The sequence below is a fragment of the Mastigoproctus giganteus genome, chromosome 9, assembly GCF_048544385.1.
Source record: "Mastigoproctus giganteus isolate SK-2022 chromosome 9, ASM4854438v1, whole genome shotgun sequence".
Lineage (NCBI taxonomy): Eukaryota > Metazoa > Arthropoda > Arachnida > Uropygi > Thelyphonidae > Mastigoproctus > Mastigoproctus giganteus.
The window spans coordinates 110769080-110788540 of NC_143583.1; the positions used below are offsets into that span (position 1 = coordinate 110769080).

Sequence of the window (19461 nt, forward strand, 5' to 3'; positions counted from 1 at the left end):
ACATGACTGTGAAAAACTTTCCCATTCTTGCATTGCACAGGTGACCCCTGCTTAATGCTGATAATTCTTTCCGGAAAAACAGTGCTAAGTGAATCCGCACAAAGCGAGCCCCACATTCCCATAAGGTATTTGTGAGTTGCGGTCGGTGGCATCGGATTTTTCCTAATCAATAATAAATAGTAGTGAAAAGATACACAAATGTCGGTCAAAATATTCAAATATTTGTACATATAAAATATTCTGCATTACATACGTATATAATTGTGGTAACTACTTACATATCAAAATTAAACTTAAAATTCTAATAAAAATAATGAATTTAATTGATCTAAATTGATTTAATTAATCGTGAAAAATGTGTCAATTTTGGGTTGTGCTTTGGCCCTCTTCCTGGGAAACTAAAAGGGGTTTTAATTTAAAATCCCCCACTGCATTAAACCCAACAATAAGGTCAACCAATCCTTTGCCGCTTCGAAACCTGACATGTTTTTTAATTCTTTCAATATGAAACTTCTTTTAGACATTCGATTCCAAAAAAAGTCCTACTTCATCTATGTTAAAAAGCTTGTTGAGAAGTATAACACATAATACCCCTCTTCAATAATTTTTAACAAGTTCGTTTTTGAAAGTTTCGGCTCCTTGATTTGCACTTGCGACTTCTCCCTGGATTTTAAATCTATTCGACCAGCCCATACTAGTTTTAAATGGTTCCACATTTTTTTTTTTTTTTTAGGTGAGCTTTCTTCAGATCATCATATAGGCTAATCTATTTTTTTTTTTTTTTTTTTTTTTTATAATTTTTAACTTAACTGAATTCTGCATTGGATATTATCTTCAATAAAATTAGCAAGTCTCTCCATTTCAATCTTAATAGCCGGCCTAGCCCTAGTTGCTTGCAGTGGAAAACAGTTGTCTTTCCCGCTGCTGAAATTAATTCTTTATTTTTTATAATTGTCCTTACAATTAAACCTGCCAGTCCTAAATTATGATACACATCCACTTGTCATTGATTCGCTTAAAAATTCTAATTTAATTTTCAAATTCAGTCTTTTTCTTACATTTGAAGTCTTCGTACTGAGTCCAGACGTTTGCTTTTTTATTCTTATCCGCCATTATCGACTCTTCGGAAATGTAACTGCATTGGTTGCTTTAATTATGATACAATGTTCGAGTAAACTGTTCATTACGCACGATGTCTAATACTATACTGAGTGATGACTAGACTTTGGATAAATGCATATAATGCAAACATTACAAGCAATATACTTGATCATTTTTTTTTAAAATGTTGATCTCAGAACTACGTAACAAGTCACTGTACTGCAATTAAATTAACATGCGAGAAAATTTCACGAAGCGTGGGAAAATTTCTCAAGTTGGTGTGAGAAATGTTTTAATGCTGTTTTGCTATTCATTTTCAAGCTATTGACTCCATCAGATGAAACGTTTTCATTAACTATGCCAAAAATGCAATCTGTATGCTGGTAAAAGAGCGTTATAGTGATTTGTGACAGCATTATAATCAGATACGGGTTATAATATAAGAACAGCGTTATAGTGAATCAGCGTAAAGCAAACCGCGTTATAACGAGAGTCTGCTGTATTGCAAACACGCAGCATCCCTATGTATCTGTCCACTGCTTTACGAAGTGTGGCAATAAGTTTCCAGACTGTTATTGTTTGTTTGTTATTTGGTTTTTAGGAGCATTAGCAACTAATGCCATATTGCTCCGGAGTTATGCGGTGGTCATTCCCTGACCTTTCCGCATCCTCCGTATTTGGTGGTTATGGGCTCAAACCCTGGTCTAATCAAGAAGCATGCGCTATGCACTGCTGCTCCTGCCCACCTGGCTATGGAGGCACCTTTCCAGACTGATGCAGTAAAAAGAACGCAGTGAAGGAACTCAAAAATGGTTTTATTTTTATTCAAAGTGATTACCATCTGATTAAATTCACATATTACACTGTTTCTGAAGTGTCAGCAAAAGCATCCAAAGAGATGATGTTCAGTTTGGTGATTATGTTTTTATGTCCCTAACGTGCTGAAATTTCTTTCTTTCCTTTAAGGGCAGATTTCTCCTTAGCAAAGAGGAAGTAGCAACCAGTCTACTGGTGCTAGATTGGTAAAGTAGGGTGGATGGTTGATTTGTGCAATGCCATATTTTATCAGAAATGTCTTCACAAGAAAGGAATGGGTTGTGAATGGGCTGGGCATTGTTGTGCAACAAGAACCAGCTGTGTTTCTCTTGAAATCATGGCCCAGCCCAGGCAATGCATTCAGTAGTCTTTGAAGCACCTGTACATCAAATGCAGCATTGACTCTCTCCTCTTCAGGTAAAAATTCCTTATGAATCATATCCTGTTTATTGAAAAACATGATTGGCATAGTCTTGATCCTGGACTTCGAGAAAATAAGGATTGTTTTGACAAGTCTGGATGAAGTCTTGGCATGATGGCACTTTTCGTTGCTTCTGCTAATTTTTATTTTATATGAGGCTGTGTGAAACATTTTGTACAGTAGTTCCTTTTCCCTAAAATTTTCATGTAGAATTTGATGAATCATCTTATTCATATCCAACTCATCAGCCATCATTCTGAGGGTCAAATGATGATCTCTTGCCAGTCTCCCAAGCTTTTATAATTTTGTCCTCATTTTGAGAGGTTGATAGATGCCCACCTCTTGGGTCATCGTGAACATCCTCACGCCGATGTTTGAACTGCTTATACCACTCAAACACACTGGTATGATTTAATATTTCCTCACCATAAATAGCTTTAACATTTCATATTTCATTCCCAGTTTAAAGCAGCCTACTGGACAACCTCTGTACCACTATCTGTTGGAGGAAGTTTGAACCGCAAGCCAGATTTGTTTATTTTCAGACTCGTCGTATATGACTGCAGCTGTATATCATGTGGTACGGACATATGATGGAGCACTCCATTTCACAAAAAAGATAAGGTGTGCCTAATAAAGTGGCCATTTGGTTTATACGTGTGATAAACAGTCAAATGCTAGTATTAGCATTTGACTGTTCATCTTCAGATATTCTTTAGTACATTTAATAATTTGTTTATACAATTTTTTTTCCCTTTTCAATACAATTTCAAAGCATAACTGGATGAGAGTGATGATTCTCTGAGGAAAGAAAGTGACTATCCAAAGAATGAAGGCAGTGTTGGTTGCTGTATCAGAGTTCAAGCAGCTAACAATGCCAAACAGAAATTTCAAAGAAAACAGAAGTTGCAGTATATATAATTTCTCTTAAAGTAGGTAGGATAAGTTTATATGAAGGAGAGTCAGTAGAAATTAATGAAGGAATTTGGAACTCAACCAATAAAAAACTTACAGTAATAAATTTTCAGTCTATATTCAATTGGCAGCCACATATGATCAGAGGAATTTTAAAGATTGGGATATCATAGTCTAGTGAAATAGGTCTTATAAGATGAATTTACACAACCTTTGCTTATTAATTAATGGGTTATACTCTGTTCCTTATAATTTGCTTATTATTATTAATAGCTATATGGTTGCAAGGAAGCCTGAGGCTTATGCTGCACCAGGAAAAAAAAAATTCCGAGAGAGAGAGAGAGAGACAAAAGTAGAAGGGAATCACCAAGAAAGAGAAGAATGATGATATCCAGCTCAGGACCCTGGGTGTGCCAAGCTCATACTCACCAGATGTGAGCCCCCGGGGGTTATGGATAGTGTCATATGAAAGCCTATGTCTCTTAATTTTTTTTTTTTTTTTTTTTGCTTGCAATCCTTTGAGCTCTTAGTCTTCACTTTGGCAGCCTCATTTTGTGGTACTTCCCTTAAACATTTCTCGTAATGCATTCATATCCAGCAATGTAATTGTCATCCCAGTTGATAGAGCCAAAATGTATTCCTTAATTTGATATAGTCTTTTCCATTGTAATTGAAGCACATATTTTCCTTTGACTATTAAAAGTTCTTTGGAAACTTATCCTTTTTTGACTATAGTATATCACCACATATGTTAAACTTAAAATTATTACTGCAGTGTTTCCTTTTCATGTGCCAGGTTCAGAAAGACGGCTTAGTAACATATCAAACTATCTTTTTATTTCAGATTACATTCTTATTGTATAATCTTATACAACTTGGGTGAAATTTACATAAATTCTCTTAATAAAAGGCATAAAATCTTATCCTATCAAAATCAAGTACATGTCCAGCATCTGATAACTTCAGGCTACAAAGTATGAATTACTTTTATCTATCTATTTGTTATATTAAAAAAATACATATGTATATAGTTTCATCACAGTTGCAATGACTGCTGTTAGCAGAATGTCAGCACAAAGTTCCAAGTGTCTTGGCCAGTTTAACCGGTCTACACAAAATTACTGAATTTATTTAACACGCTATCACTAAACTTTACCAAAAAGATATAGCATGACTAGAGATCTGTTTGGTAAGCACAAAGTGAAAATTATGTCAGCTATTAAAAACTGAATTTTAGAAATTCAGCTTACACTCACACCATGATAAATACATTTACAGCATAATTTTACAGCTCTTTTTCTGGGTACCTTGGTCACTTGGAGACTAAACCGAGGACCAGTTACAAATGTTTGTAACTAGTCCCTGTTCTTTGCTTTCTTATTCAGTGCCTCTTAATGCCTTTACCAACATAATTTTGTGTTACTATTGCAGATTACTTTACCAACATAATTTTGTGTTACTATTGCAGATTACTTTACCAACATAATTGTGTTACTATTACAGATTAACTTATAGCTGCTGTTGTCTTCAGTTCTTTTTATCATGCTGTAACTCTCCCACCATCTTTTTCTGCTTTTATTTATTAAACTGGACAGTGGCTTTTTTATCCATATCAGTACAGCAATCCCTCATTATTCACAGGTTTTTTATTTGCAGTTTTGCTTATTTGCAGTTACATTTTACTATGCTGTGGTCTATTCTTGCGACCAAATGCATGGCTGTGTGTTTTGGGTGGGCTTTGACAAGGGGGTGGGGAAGAATCATAAAGAAGCCACAAGAGCTGACTCTTATTCAGTATGTATTGCACACCTGTTACGAGAGCATGCATTTACCATTTATGGAAGTATGTGCTTACTGTAAGGAAGTTTAAAATTTGGATAATCAACTCTAAGAAAATATGACATCTCGTAATAAGGAAATTGTTAAAAGATTGTAGAAGGTCATGACTTTATCAAGCAAGATTGAGTTTTTAGATAAGATTGCAAACCATTACAAAATCAGTGAATCAACTGTCTGATCCATTAAAAAATTATAATAAAAGATACAATACAGTGTTTCTGAGAGTGCACCTATTGCAGCAAAGATATGTTTTATAATGTGTGACGAAAAAATGGAAAAGATGTTGAATGTGTGGATTGAAGATCAGGCACAGACAAAATATAATTGAGACTTATCCTAGGTGAAAAGGCAAAAAGACTATCGATACTTCAGTGAATCTGGTGAAAGTAGTAGTGGCACAAGTTTTTTTTTTTTTTGGTTTTTGAAAGGCTGGTTTGAAAATTTTAAAAGCCTTTTTAACTTCCACGACGTGAATCTTATGAGTGAATTTGTGTAGGCAGATTTTGTGGCTGCAGAGTTTACCAGACAAATTAAGAAAGTTAATTGTGGATAAAGGATATCTACTGGAACAATTGTGTAATGCAGATGAAACTGGCTTGTTTTGGAGGAGAATGTCTTCCAGAATTTTACCTACCAAAAAGTGAAAAATCTGCTCTTGGATTCAAGGCTGCCAAAGATAGGATAATTGTGTTGTTTTATGTAAATTCTAGTGGCCACATGATTAAACTGAGGTTTCTTTACGAACCACTTAATCCACGTGCATTAAAGGGAAAGAATATTAGCAATAGTAAAGGCACATGATGCAAGAAAGCAAGCTTATATAGCATCAGCCAAAAAAAAAAAAAAAAAAAAAATCCTTCTCACATTTTACCCATCCACTCCCTCCAAATGTCTGTCTAGTTCTGCCTTGAATCTATATAAGCTATCAACTTTTACGACAGATGGAATTTTGTTCCAGCAATCAACCACCTGCCAGCTAAAGGCAAACTTCCACACATCTATCCTACAACTGTCTTTCCTGAATTTGAATTTATGTCCTCTCAGGCGATTATTCTGAGCAAGAGGAAGAATCCCATCAGCATTGAGCATGCTCAAACCATTCAAGGCTTTATACACCTCAATCAGGTCATCTCACAGGTGCCTAGTCTCCAGACACTGTAATTTGCAAAACTTAAGCCTTTCTTTGTAAGAGAAACCCTTTGTTCCATTCACTAACTTTGTTGCCCTTCTCTGTACTCTTTACAGCAGCTCTACATTCTTCCTAAAATGAGGCCTCCAGACCTGTATAGAGTACTCAAGATGTGGCCTGACCATTGCCTTACAAAAAGGGATAATTACCTACTTATCCCTGGTAGAAAAATTCCTGTAAATCATTGACAAGACCCCGTGACCTGCTTTGGCAGCCTGTCTGCACTGCTCAGAAAACTTCATATCTGACTGCACAATTACCCCCAGGTCTCTTTCATTCTCTACTATTCTGAATGTAGTACCACACAGTTGATACGTTACTCTGGGATTACTACTTCCCATATGCAGTACTTTACATTTGTCAATGTTAAACTTCAGTTGCCACCTCTCAGCCGACCTGCTCAACTTTGCTATATCCTGTTGCAGCAGCATACTGTCATTAGTGTCATTAACAACCCTACTGACCTTTGGACGTTAAACCTGATAAACCATCATGAATATCATTAATAAATACAGAAAACGACAATGGACCCAACACTGAACCCTGGGGGACTTCAATAATAACATTAGTCCACGAAGAGCAGTGTCCATTGATTACCACTCTGTCTTCTCCCACGAAACCTTCCTTTTATCCATAGCAGCAATTTGCCTCCAATGCCACAGTGCTCCAATTTGTGCAACAGTCTTCCAAATGCAACAGCATCAAAAGCCTTTCTAAGATCCAAATATATGATATCAAAATTATTCTTTGCATCCAGTTCCTTTGTGACCACATCATAGTATCAAATCAAATTGGTCAGATAAGACTTCCCCTTAACAAACCCACGCTGTGTTTGAGCTAACTGAAGTCTTGTCTAGATGATACTGCAGTGCTTCTTTAACCAGTGCCTCCATTAATTTTCCCGGAACAGAAAAGAATTAAAAACCGCTCCCAGTTTATTAGAAAGCCAATGAAATGGCTGACCCAGGTAACAGCCTCACTTTTTACAGAGTGGTTCCGTAATTACTTTCTGTGTGAAGTGGAACTTTAGGTAGCTTCCAAATCTTTGTCATTCAAAGTTCTTCTAATTAATAATGCTCCAGGACATCCAGATAATCCTACATTTGACCATCTGAAAGTTGAAATTCTATTCTTGCTGCCGAATACATCATTTTTACAACTACTAGACCAAAGTGCGATTGCAGCTTTTGAAACCTTTATGTTAAGAGATCCTTCACCAGCCTACTAGATGAAATGGAAAAGGAATCGAGCTAAACTATAAGGCAAAGTTTGAAAACCTATGACATTGCTGATTGTCATACGTAAAGAAGTCAGTTGAACAGTTAAAGGTATCTATCATTAATGCATTTTGGTGGAAATTGTGTCCCAAAACTGCTAATGAAGAATCTCCAATGTGAATTATGTGGTAGCCAAAAGATCGTTACATTCGTGGAAGGAATAGAGGGTGATGGCTTTGAAAACAGAGATGGCAGCAATTCAGGAACTTATTGAGTCTCATGACAAGCTCTACATAGGCTTCATTGATTAATTAAAATTTTACATTGCATTATTTGACAATTCAAATAAATATAGTACATCCACTCCATTTGACAATTCAGATAAATATAATACAGGAATCAAAATTTGCCGAATTCCATTATTGTGATCAAACTCCACCTAAGCATCTGCTGAACATTTCTGTAGCTTTCAATGTTTGTGGCTGGATTTTTTTTTTTTTGTTTTTTTGATATGCTCTGAACACTTCTTTACTTTAGGAGTAGTTTTTATCATTTGCAAATGTGCTGTTTCTGCAAAATGAGAATTTCTGTTTTTACACTATTTTATTATTATAAATTAAGTAAAAAAAACCCAACAAGTTATGAAATATCTTTTCGATAAAACAATTTTTGTTAATTGTTTAATTTTGTAATTGTTACACCTTAAACTTTTATTATTATTGCTTAGACAAATCCAGCAAAATACAGAAGCATTGTGAATGGCTTTACAGTCACTGTGAAAGAAGATGGAATGCGTGGATTAGGCAAAGGATGGGCACCAACTGCAATTGGTTACTCCTTACAAGGCTTAGGAAAATTTGGATTTTATGAAGTCTTCAAAAAGTTATACAGTAACATCTTAGGAGAGGTATGATATTATCTTCCTTTTTAAATTGGAGAAATTGATTTTCACATTCTCCTTTCACTCATGTTAGTAGTCAGATTCCTCCCTAGAATTAATATTTCATATTAATTCAAGTTGATCTTTTTAAAATATAATTTTACTTAAAATGCCATGCAGGTATAACTTAAAATATGCCAAAGTATATTTAGTTGTTAATAATGTTGTGCAAGTTTGTCTTTTAATCACATTTTTATTATTTGTGAAATTATTTCTACAGTTTGAATTTATGGCCCTGTAGGCTTTTGTTTGTTATACTACAATGGTATTGATATATACATAGCAAAATGCCCTTTAATTAAGTACCTCATCTTAGAACATGTGCTTATTTAAATTCTCATGTGAAAGAATCAGAACAAATAAAGAAATATAAGGTTTGGGGAAACATTAAAAAGATAATTTTCTCAAATGGAATTATTTCAGCCAAGTGTGTAACTAAAAGCATCCAAAATAAGGCATGAAACAAAAAAGAATAAAGAGCAGAAAAAAATAAGACTTGAAACATACAGAGAGAGAGAGAGAGAGAGAGAGAGAGAGAGAGAGAGAGAGAGAGAGAGAGACAGAGAGAGAGAGAGAGAGAGAGAGAGAGAGAGAGAGAGAAGGCAAATGTCATTCAGTAGGAAGGTGTTATTAATCAGTGACTGTAATATGTAGTATCAATTTCTTGCTAATATTGCATTTGTCATCTGTGTGCCATTGTTTTGTGAAGTATTTTTGTATTCCCTTCTTTCCTATTTTATGTTGCCCACCAGGTCTAGTGGTAGCTTATGCCCCACTAGACCTGGTGGGGGTCTTATACCATAAGTGGTAGCTAAGACCATATTTGGGGCTTTAGCTACCATAAGTGGTAGTTAATGCCCCCAAATATGGCCATTAGGACAATAGCATGTTATTCTACATGCACAAGTCATATCAGCAATATTTAACATGATATTGAGGTTAATCTGCCCTGGACTGTTATCTGGGTTGCTTTTTGTAGTCACATAGGTGACGATGAACATATGTATACAGGAGGGTAGGAGCTTTTTCCTTTCTTGTTTTTTCTCAGTTTATCCTTGTTATTCTGATTAACAGATATCAGATATAAAATTTTTTCACTTTTTCAGCCATATGTGGTGTGTAGCATAAATGACTTTGTGGTCCAAAAAACACCCAGACATTTTATTGTACTGTAGTTACATGAAGTATGGAATGACTCTTAAGACTTGATTATTTCTGTTTGCACTAAGGTTACTTCATGTATGTTAATTTTGTTTTATTGGAGAAACTTGTGTCTCGCACCATATGGCCAATTTGTTTGCTGACATCATATTTTTTAAGCTCTTAACTATTTCCCAGTAATCACAAATATGAGGTTATCTTCATACGTGGTCAGAGAAACTTTCAAATTGTTTATTCAGCCAGTTGTCTGGAACCATGTTCCAGAGATGTGGATCCAGCACAATACTTATGTTATGTTTTTCTCTCCATGTGATAAGTTGTGTTTACAGTATCTGTTCTGTTAGTAAAATAGCTTCTGGTTGTGTTATAGGTTTTCTGGGAGAAGTTATTGACTCTAGGGTGCATGAGAATGTTCTACCACCAGAGTTTCTGTGAAGTGCCCTGGAAATATATGAAGACACACAAGCACTTTTGTGTGGAGTGCTTTTTGGTAGTGTGACTTAAAGTATGCTTTCAGTCACCTCACTAGTTTCCATAACGTTCTGGCTGCAATTATTTTTCCATATACACTACCAAGCAGAGGTGATGCAGTAACTGAACATGCATATTATTTCCTTGTGCGGATGATAGAAGTGGACATATTATTTGGTATTGTCTGTATTTATGTTGTTAAAATGCCTTAGCTTTGAAGTTTATTCAAACATTTTGTATGATTGGATTTGTATTGCAGCATTTCACCTCAGGTAAGTAAACATATTGCATTATAAAGTATTGAGTCTTAAACTGTGTACAGAATTTATTTAAAATTTATATTTAGTGTTGTACTTAAGGTGATTTGAGATACAGGTTATAGACAGATGGCTTATTTGTGTATTATAATATTTTAAGTACTTAAGTATGATTTAGATGGAAAGTTGCTTTGTGCAGCAACCTACAGAGGTTCACTTGATCTATATACATAGACACAAGGTTAATGTGATCTCGAATTCATTAAGTATTTTGTGTTTAAAAATGATGCAGGGAACTCCACCTCAGGAAGGAGTGAGTAGGACAGTTCTGAAATGGATTTGGTGTTGGATAAGAAGCCAGAAATAGCCAGATGAGTAAATTTTTGAATATTTCAACTTTTTAGTATGAAACAGGTTCAGTTCTTAAGGTTTTTGTTCAATGAGTTTTGAAGCCAGTGTTAAGCAAAAAAAAAAAAAAGGAAAGGAATGGAGTATGTGGAAGTTTCCCATATTGAGTATGGAGATATAACAAATATATACTGTCATACAATTTGCCAGAAGGCAAATAGTTTGAAGCTCATTTGTATGCAGCAAATTTTAGACTGACTAAAACCATAGGTGGGGAAATGGTGAGAAATGGAGAAAATATTTATGAATTTATTAGGAAAGGATTTGAAAGTAAAGCTAGAGGAAAGAAAGTTGATATCAGTTATAGAGTAACTGGGTTCTTGCTAGTTGAACAGAACCATCATATGCAGAAGTGGTTAAAGAGATGAGAAGGAGATAGCATCTCCTGATGTGGTAATAATTAAGTCAAATTCCAAGAGGTGGCCTACTGATTCAGTGAGGGAAGTTATGAAGTTTGTAAAGCTAACTTCAAGTAAAATTAAGATGAAAATGCAAGCAAAATTTTAAACAGTGATATTATCGTGGAAACTGATTCAAAAAGACTATTCGGATAGAATCTGACAACTTAAACCTGAAACAGTTGGGGCTGAATTGGAGATGTTGAAAAAAAAACTAGTTCCCATGATTATAGTGTAAGAAGTTGATAAGTTGGTGGAACAAGCAGAATTACCTGATAATTGATGGTACAAAAATTTAAGGAAATATAGGATGAAATGGTAGAAGTTGCAAAGATTCAATCAATAACTAAGGTGGCCAATTATTATTTAGCCTTGATCAATTGGATTAGAGAAGAAACCAGAGGGAATTCACACTGACTTTGATTGATAGTCACTGTGATGCTTTATTATAAACAATACTTTAGGATATGGACACTGCTTCTGAAGTACATTCAAAGAATGCCTAACTAAAAATTATGTTGTAAAATGTGTTAGTTGTAGAATTAAGAAGAAATATTGTGATCATTTAGTATGCGATCTTAAGTGTGCAGAGTTTGGAAGAATTAGAGATTCAGAAAAAATGAACTGGTTATGTGGATAAAGACAATTTAAGAACTGGCAAAATGAGTATTGTTCAAGTTAAATGACAGTGATTCAAATTAATATCTCTACAGGTATTTAAGGTTCTTGAAGAAAACTTTATAAATGTACTAATATTTCAAGCACAGTATGTTTTCAAAGGAGGAGTAAAGAGGTTTTCCATTAGGGTAGAGAATTGTGCAACAGTGGAAATGTGATGCTGTTGGTCTTGCAATAAGAATTTCAAATTACCACAGATTGAATCTGTGTACTATTCATGGGATCTGTGTGAAGCTTACAGGTGATTCTGGGCAAACATTATGTAAGTCATGCAGTGAGGAAATTACTGTATACATAAGTTATTTGGATAATGTTTGTGATCCGATGAAATCCAAAAAATTGATTGGTATGGATGCCATTGCTCGATGTGCATTGTAGGGTAGCAAGGAATTGAATGAAAGGGTCAGGAATTGGAATAATTCATCTGTGAAAAGGATCTGCTTGTATTAATTGATCTAGAGATCATCTATATGATCTATAATGTATGAGTATAGGAAGTTACAAATAGATATCACCATGTGTAGTAATTCAAGAATGAATACCATCCCTAACTGGCAAGTTAGGGATCGTTGGACTACTGGTGACCACAGGTCAGTTACATATGATTTGGCATGTGTATGGTTACAATGTAGGAAAGGACATAAATATATATATTTGATGAAACTATGAATTGGGAAAGTTTTTTTATTGAGGAAATGGATGAGGTAAGACAAGATGAATGGCATAATGGGAATGCAGATGTAAAGTAGTAGTAGCAGTAATAGTACGAGCATGTGATGCAAGCAAGCTTATGTAGCATTAGCTAAAAAAAAAATGAAATAAAACATTTCACACATCCACTCCTCTAAACATTTGTCCAGTTCCTCCTTGAATTTATTTAAGCTATCAACTTACACAACAACAGAAGAAAGTTTGTTCCAGCAATCAACTACCTGCTGGCTAAAGACAAATTTCTGCACATCTATTCTACAACTGTCTTTCCTCAATTTGAATTTATGCCCCCTCAAATTCATAATCGGAGCAAGAGGAAGTATTCCATCAGAATTGAGCCTGCTCAAGCCATTCAAGGCCTCACCTCGGTCAGATCGCCTGCAGGTGCTTAGTCTCCAGATGGCGTATCTTGTTGCCCTTCTCTGTACTCGCTCAAGCAACTCTACATCCTTCCTAAAATTAGGCCTCCAGACTTGTACGCATAATCAAGGCATGGCCTGACCACTGCCTTATACAAAGGGATAATCACCTCCCTTTCCCTACTAGAAACATTCCTGTATTATCATTGACAATACCCAATCACCTGCCCTGGCAGCCTGTCTGCATTGCTCAGAAATCTTCATATCTGATTGCACATACTCCCAGGTCTTTTTCATTTTCTACCACCTTAAGTGTAGTACCACACAGTTGGTATGTTTCTCTGGGGTTGCTTCTACCCATCTGCCCAAATTTTCTAGATCCTGTTGTAGTAGCACACTGCCATTACTGTCGTTAACAACCCTGCCAACCTTTGTATCATCTGCAAACTTCAACACTAAGTCTGATATACCTTCATCAATATCATTGATAAATATACAAAACAAAAGTGGACTGGACACTGAACCCTGCGGGACTCCACTAATAACATTAGTCCACGAAGAGCAGCAACCATTGATTACCACCTTCTGTCTTCTCCCACTCAGCCATCCTTTTATCCATTGTAGCAACTTACCCTTAATACCATTCTGCTCCAATTTGTACAGTAGTCTTTCATGTGCAACAGTGTTAAAAGCTTTCCTGAAATCCAAGTATATGATATCAAAATTATTTTTTGCATCCAGTTCCTTTGTAACCACATCATAATAACCAATCAAATTTGTCAAACCAAACTTTTCCTTAACAAACCCATGCTGTGCCTGAATTATTCCTGCAGTCTTGTCTAGATGTTACTGTAATGCATCTTTCACCAGTGCCTCCATTAATTTCCCTGGAACAGAAGTTAAATTAACAGGTCTGCAATTACTTGTCGCCCTTTGATCCTCCTTTGTGAATTGGGGTCACATTTGCACATCTCCAGTCCATGGGTACCTCCCCGAGTCCAAAGAAGCTCTCTTAATTATGGCTAGGGGTTTGCTTACTTCCTTTGCTGCCTCCTTTAATATAACTGGATGGATCCTATCCACCCCAGGTGCCTTTCTTATGTTTATCTTTAACAATTTCTCCTCCACTTTGCTCTCAGTTATTACAAAATCATCTTACTCACTGCCAGAGTTTAATAATACTCATTTAGTTTGTTAGCTACCTGAGCAGGATCATCAACAGTTGAACCATCGATATCAAGTGGACAAATCTGATTCATCCCCTTCCTTCTAAGTTTATATAACTAAAGAAGTTCTTGCTATTTTTCTTAGCATCCTTTGCCAAAGATTTCTCATGATCTGCCTTTGCTTACCTAATCTTCTTTGTGACTTGATTACAGACTAGCTTATATCTGCCATAGTCTTCTTCGTTGCTTGGTAATTTATATTCGTCACATGTAGGTAGAAATTCCTCAGAATCTATTAAGAGTCCTCCAGAGTTTCAATGAAATGAGTTAAACCTTATGAAAAGTCTGTTCTGTAATGTTAGGATTTGACTAAGCTGAGAAAGAAGATCCAAGTTTTCAGAAGACAATGTCAAGGGTTTTGTTGGTTAAGAATGCTGGAAGAGATTTCTTGGTATAAAGTTAAATACAGGGACCTTGGGAAGCAACATAATGGGCTAATAGTTCAAAATAAATTTATTTACAGGTATGCTGAAGAATCAGAAGATTATCATTGGAAAATGAAGTGGGGTGGGAGAGGGAGGAGAATGATGAGTATATTGTAAATGAAAGGGTACACATGCCAAATTGGATGATGCAAAGCAGATAAAGCATGTACAAATGATATGATATTGGTTAATATAGACTAATTGCAGTATTAGTAGTTGTAGGAAAATTATAAGCAGTTGATAATTAAGATTGAAGGAGAGGTACCAAGATTGAGCATTTGATCAGAAATATAATTTAATTTTATACTAGGCAGATCAGTGGAAGATGCCCTATACAGGTTAATGAAGATGGAGCTTATGTTCTCTGAATGTTCACTTCAAGTCAGCTTTCAACACTTTGTGATGGTCTTGCATTTTGAGATGATTACGAATGATGCAGGTTTCTATGAATATATACAAAATTGTCAAGGATTACTTTTTGATAGAACAGTCACAGTGCAGGCAAGATTTGCACAAATTAAGAGGATTATGCAAAAAAGGGTGTCTGTAGGGCTTGATTTTTCTTAGTTTTTTATGATTGAGTTAGTGTGGACCTTGTTAAATCTAACAAAAGGAATGACTTTTGTTAAGACTAGCATGTGCTGGTGGCTTATCAGTATTGGTGGAGGCTGATTCTAAGTATCAGCTAGAAACGTCAGCAGGTATTCTCAATGTTCAGAGTGGATGGAAAAATGTTGGAAGTGTTTTCTTTATCTGAATACAAGTGCGTTGCTCTAAGATGAACTAAGTGAAAGGAGACACTCTGCTTAGTATATTCCACGAGTGTGAAATACTTAGGAGTTATTGATGACAGATTGTCTTTCCTTGATCATGTGAGAGAATGTCATGAATATTTACATGAAATAATGAAAATTTCTATATGTAAGTTGGGCAATAAAAGGGAAGCACTTAAATAATGCTGTAATGTTTATTTCCCATTATGACTTGCATGGCAGGACCATGGGGACATAAAAATAGTAGCAATAAGAGTGCAGCTGTTAGCTGCACAAAGGCCAACTGTGGTTAAAAATCTGAATTATGAAGAAAATTATGAAGAAAAGAATTATGAAAACCTTGATGGGAATAGAGGTAGATGAGTTGTAGCATACCCAGTCCATTAGAATAATGCAAAGTATCTTTAATTTATGGCAAGATTGCTGGGATCGAGCAGAGTGGGGAAGAGATAATTACATTCATTCTTAAAGTTGATAGTATTGACTGTAAGATGAGGCCATGATGGGTTCTAGAGGCTAATCTGGTGACTTTAATAATGATTTAAAGAATAGTTGAGGACAGTGTTAGTAAGTTAATTTTGCACGAATGAAATAAATACCAGTTTATTATAAGAGAATGTACAAAGGGTACTTCAAACTTATGTCCTGGATGGCATAAGGCCAGAGTGGCTTACATTATAGAAATAAACATTTACAACAAATGTATACATATGCTTCAGTCATGCACTTGGGGGGGGGGGAAGAATTATGTAGGTTACAATACTAAGTAACAGCATTTAAGACTAAATGAAAGGAAACATTGTATCATATTAATATAGAAAATGTGCAGAAGGAGAGCAGTAACATAACTAAGGTGATACATATTAGAAGCCCATGGATGAGGTTTAGGAGATCCATGAAAAAAGCAGAATAATCTTAGAGTCCACCTATAGAAATTTCCTTTCTATAGGTAGATTTACTTAACAGAGAGGGATCCATCTGAAATTTATTAATTGCAGGGAGGGACCAGGAAACATTCTGTCGAACGATGTGATTTTCTAGGAAAACTAATTTAGGTTTTTGGTTTCTATTGTTTCTAGGAGGAATATTCCAGATTATACTGACCAGAGGAGTAGCACACTCATTTGTGAAGATACAGTTTAAAGAAAGAAATGACAGATTTCATAATAATTAATTTAGCAAGCAAGAGAAAATTTAGATTAGTGGCATTTTCTTTTTTGATAATATGTAACTAAATACAGATTTTAGATTTGCCCATTTGGCTTTTGCTATTCAACAGATTGAATAACTTTCAGATGGAAGTTGGCAGAGGTGGACCAAATTTTGAAGGCATATAGTATTGATGAGACTAAGTTCTGTGTAATGAACCAAACAAAGAAAAATATCCATCCTATTTCTTACAGAGAAAGGATGGATTTTTTTTTTTCATAATATCCATGTGAATGGATTTATGAACAGCAATTTTAAGTCAAAACCCTGAGAAATAATATTAACAAGTGAAAGCGTGATTAATTTTCCTGTTTGCTGAAATGTACCAGATTTTAAAATCATTTCCATAAGCAATTAGAGGAACACTGAGTTCAAGCAGAGGAGAAATTATAGCACAGAAGAGCTGAGAGAGTACCACCCTGAGGTATTCCTGTAGAACCTACTCTAGTAAGAGGCAGATTACCAGAGGAGAGCACTGCTGTGAAATTCAAAAGAGAGGATAGGATAAAATGAAAGATATCCCCATTAATTCCAAAGAAGCAGTCTAATAGGGAACAAAGTATGTGAGGACTGACAAGAGTCAGAGGCAGATTCAGGTCAAGAAAAATTATATCCAACTGCCCCTTAAGGTTAAAAGCATTGGAAGCAAGAAAACAAGTTTCAGGCAGGTTAGTTACTGTGGACACACCTTTCCTATCATAGTAAATAGAGAAATTGTGAAGAAAAATTTGCCTAGTAAGCAGAGAAAGTAGTGTTTTTTGCAGTAATTTGAATAAGGAATCTCTCTCTCCTTAGAGATGTCTATTAAGAATTAAATATAAGACCATCCAGAATATATGCACTAGAGAATTTAATTATATAATTTGGAATGAGATCGTGACATTGGACAGAGGAAGCTCCTTTAGTTATGGATGGAGGAAGTTGGTTTTTTTATATCATCAGCAGAATAGAAACAGAGGCTATAGGGCAGGGGTTCTTAACCTTTTTCTTTAAGTGAGCAAGATTTTGCAGCTTACAATACGTGTGAGCATTGTATATTAAACCACTGTATTATACAATATTGCATACACTTGTATTAATAATAAGGGTTACAAAGCTGGATTTTGGTAACTTTTTTCATAAATTTTCTTACTTAAAGAAAATTTATTAAAAAATACATTTTTTAATAAATTTTTTTGCTGTATTATTCATACAAAAATTATTTCTCAATTAAAATTTTTGGCACTTATATTTATTACTCTTCAGTGTGAAACTTGACTATGAAGAGATGATGCCAAACCTTTTTCCATTATGAAGAGCTATTCGTAAATTTTCTTCCAAATGTTGATGTCAACAATCTTGTCTTTTTTTTTTTATTTATTTATTTATTTATTTTTTTCATTAATGAAAAGGCACTTTCACACGTGTATTTTGATCAAAACATAGAAAGTACTTTGAATTTTTTTTTTTGTTGTTGGAAGAACCTCAGAATTTTAAAATAGCTTTGTGTTGGAAAAGACATTTTGGAGCTAAAGACGACTGCATATCAACAAGTTCTAACTCTGCAGCTGCTACTTCATTTTGATTGAAAATTTGTCCCAAGTTAATGATTTCAAAATTTCTGTAATTTATTGTTAATCAAATTTTAGGCGGAGCTCTTTCAAGTATTCAAATCTTTCTTGGAATTAGTCACTAAAGTCTTTGATTACATTCATTAGAAATGATGGACACTCCACAGTAGTTTCCTCCAGACAATTTTAAGAGTAGGAAAATGAAGTAAATTTCCTTTTAAAACTTGATTCTGAAACACTTGCAAAGTTTTTTTTCTCAAATGCAATAATCTCCTCGTATAAAACTACCACAAATTTATCTTTTCCATGTAGCCTGCCTCAATTTTAACTCATTTAAATGGCTGAAGATGTCAACCATGAATGAAAGTGTAATCATTCATGGGCCAACGAACCTCTGTATGGGTAATAAGATCAGAATGCGGTGCTTGAAGATCTTCCAAAAATATATTTAGATGTCACTTATTTAGGGATTTGGCAATAAAATAGTTAATGACTTCAGGACATTTTATAATTTCTTTTTGATCTTTCATTCGTGAATATAGGGCCTCAATATGAATCAAACAGTGATAATGATAATGAAAAATTAGGTATCCTTTCATATCTATTAAGATAAACAATAAGGCCTTTGTTTTTACCTATCATGGAGGCACACCATCAGTAACAATTGATACAAGTTTACTCAGATCAATTTTGTGCACTGTGAGGAATTTCATAAGAGCGTCATATACATTTTTTCCAGTTTTTATGACCAGTAAGCGGAAAATAGCCAAAAAATCTTCTTCACAGCTGACATCATGTTGAATCAAACAAACAAAGCGCATGAGTTGTGATATGCCCAAAACATCAGTCTACTCATCAAAGTTGACTGATGTTTTGGGCCAGTGAAAAAAAATACACAGCTTTCAATTCTACTTAATAACAAAATCACATCTGTCATTTTATGAACTCTATTTGAAATTGTATCATTACTCAAAGGAATATTTTTGGTGAAGCTAATCAAAGTGGCTCTGTTTTTCTGGTAAAATGCTAGCAAGCACTTCTAATGATGGCACTACACAATTTTTTATTATTTCACCACTATAGTAAGGCAATGAATTCTTTGCAATTGATAAAATAAATGAAACTTCATTTGCTGACACTTTACTACTTCTAGCTTCACCTAAATTTAAAATATTTTTCTGTCTTTCAAGTTCTTTTTTTATTCTTGAAGAAAATATCAAGCTTTTCTAATATCACAAAATTTTGGAAAAGCTTCATGAAAATTCCTATGGCATGTTTGGTAATGTCTTTCACAATTTGACTTCCAATAGCCAGCCAAACATGCCTGACATAATAAGCAAATTACACCAGTTCCACTACTATTATCTATTACCAAATCATATTCCCAATAGGACTGA

At 34.8% G+C, this 19461-nt stretch overlaps 1 protein-coding gene across 2 annotated transcripts in view; it reads left to right on the top strand.

Annotated features, from left to right (window-relative positions):
• LOC150080638 (solute carrier family 25 member 3-like) overlaps positions 1-19461 on the top strand; it is a 111049-nt gene that overhangs the window by 38580 nt on the left and 53008 nt on the right. For both annotated transcript variants that reach the window (XM_090381816.1, XM_090381817.1), the window contains one exon: positions 8226-8405. In XM_090381816.1, the coding sequence (XP_090237942.1) occupies positions 8226-8405 (180 nt within the window). The remainder of the gene's footprint in view (positions 1-8225; positions 8406-19461) is intronic.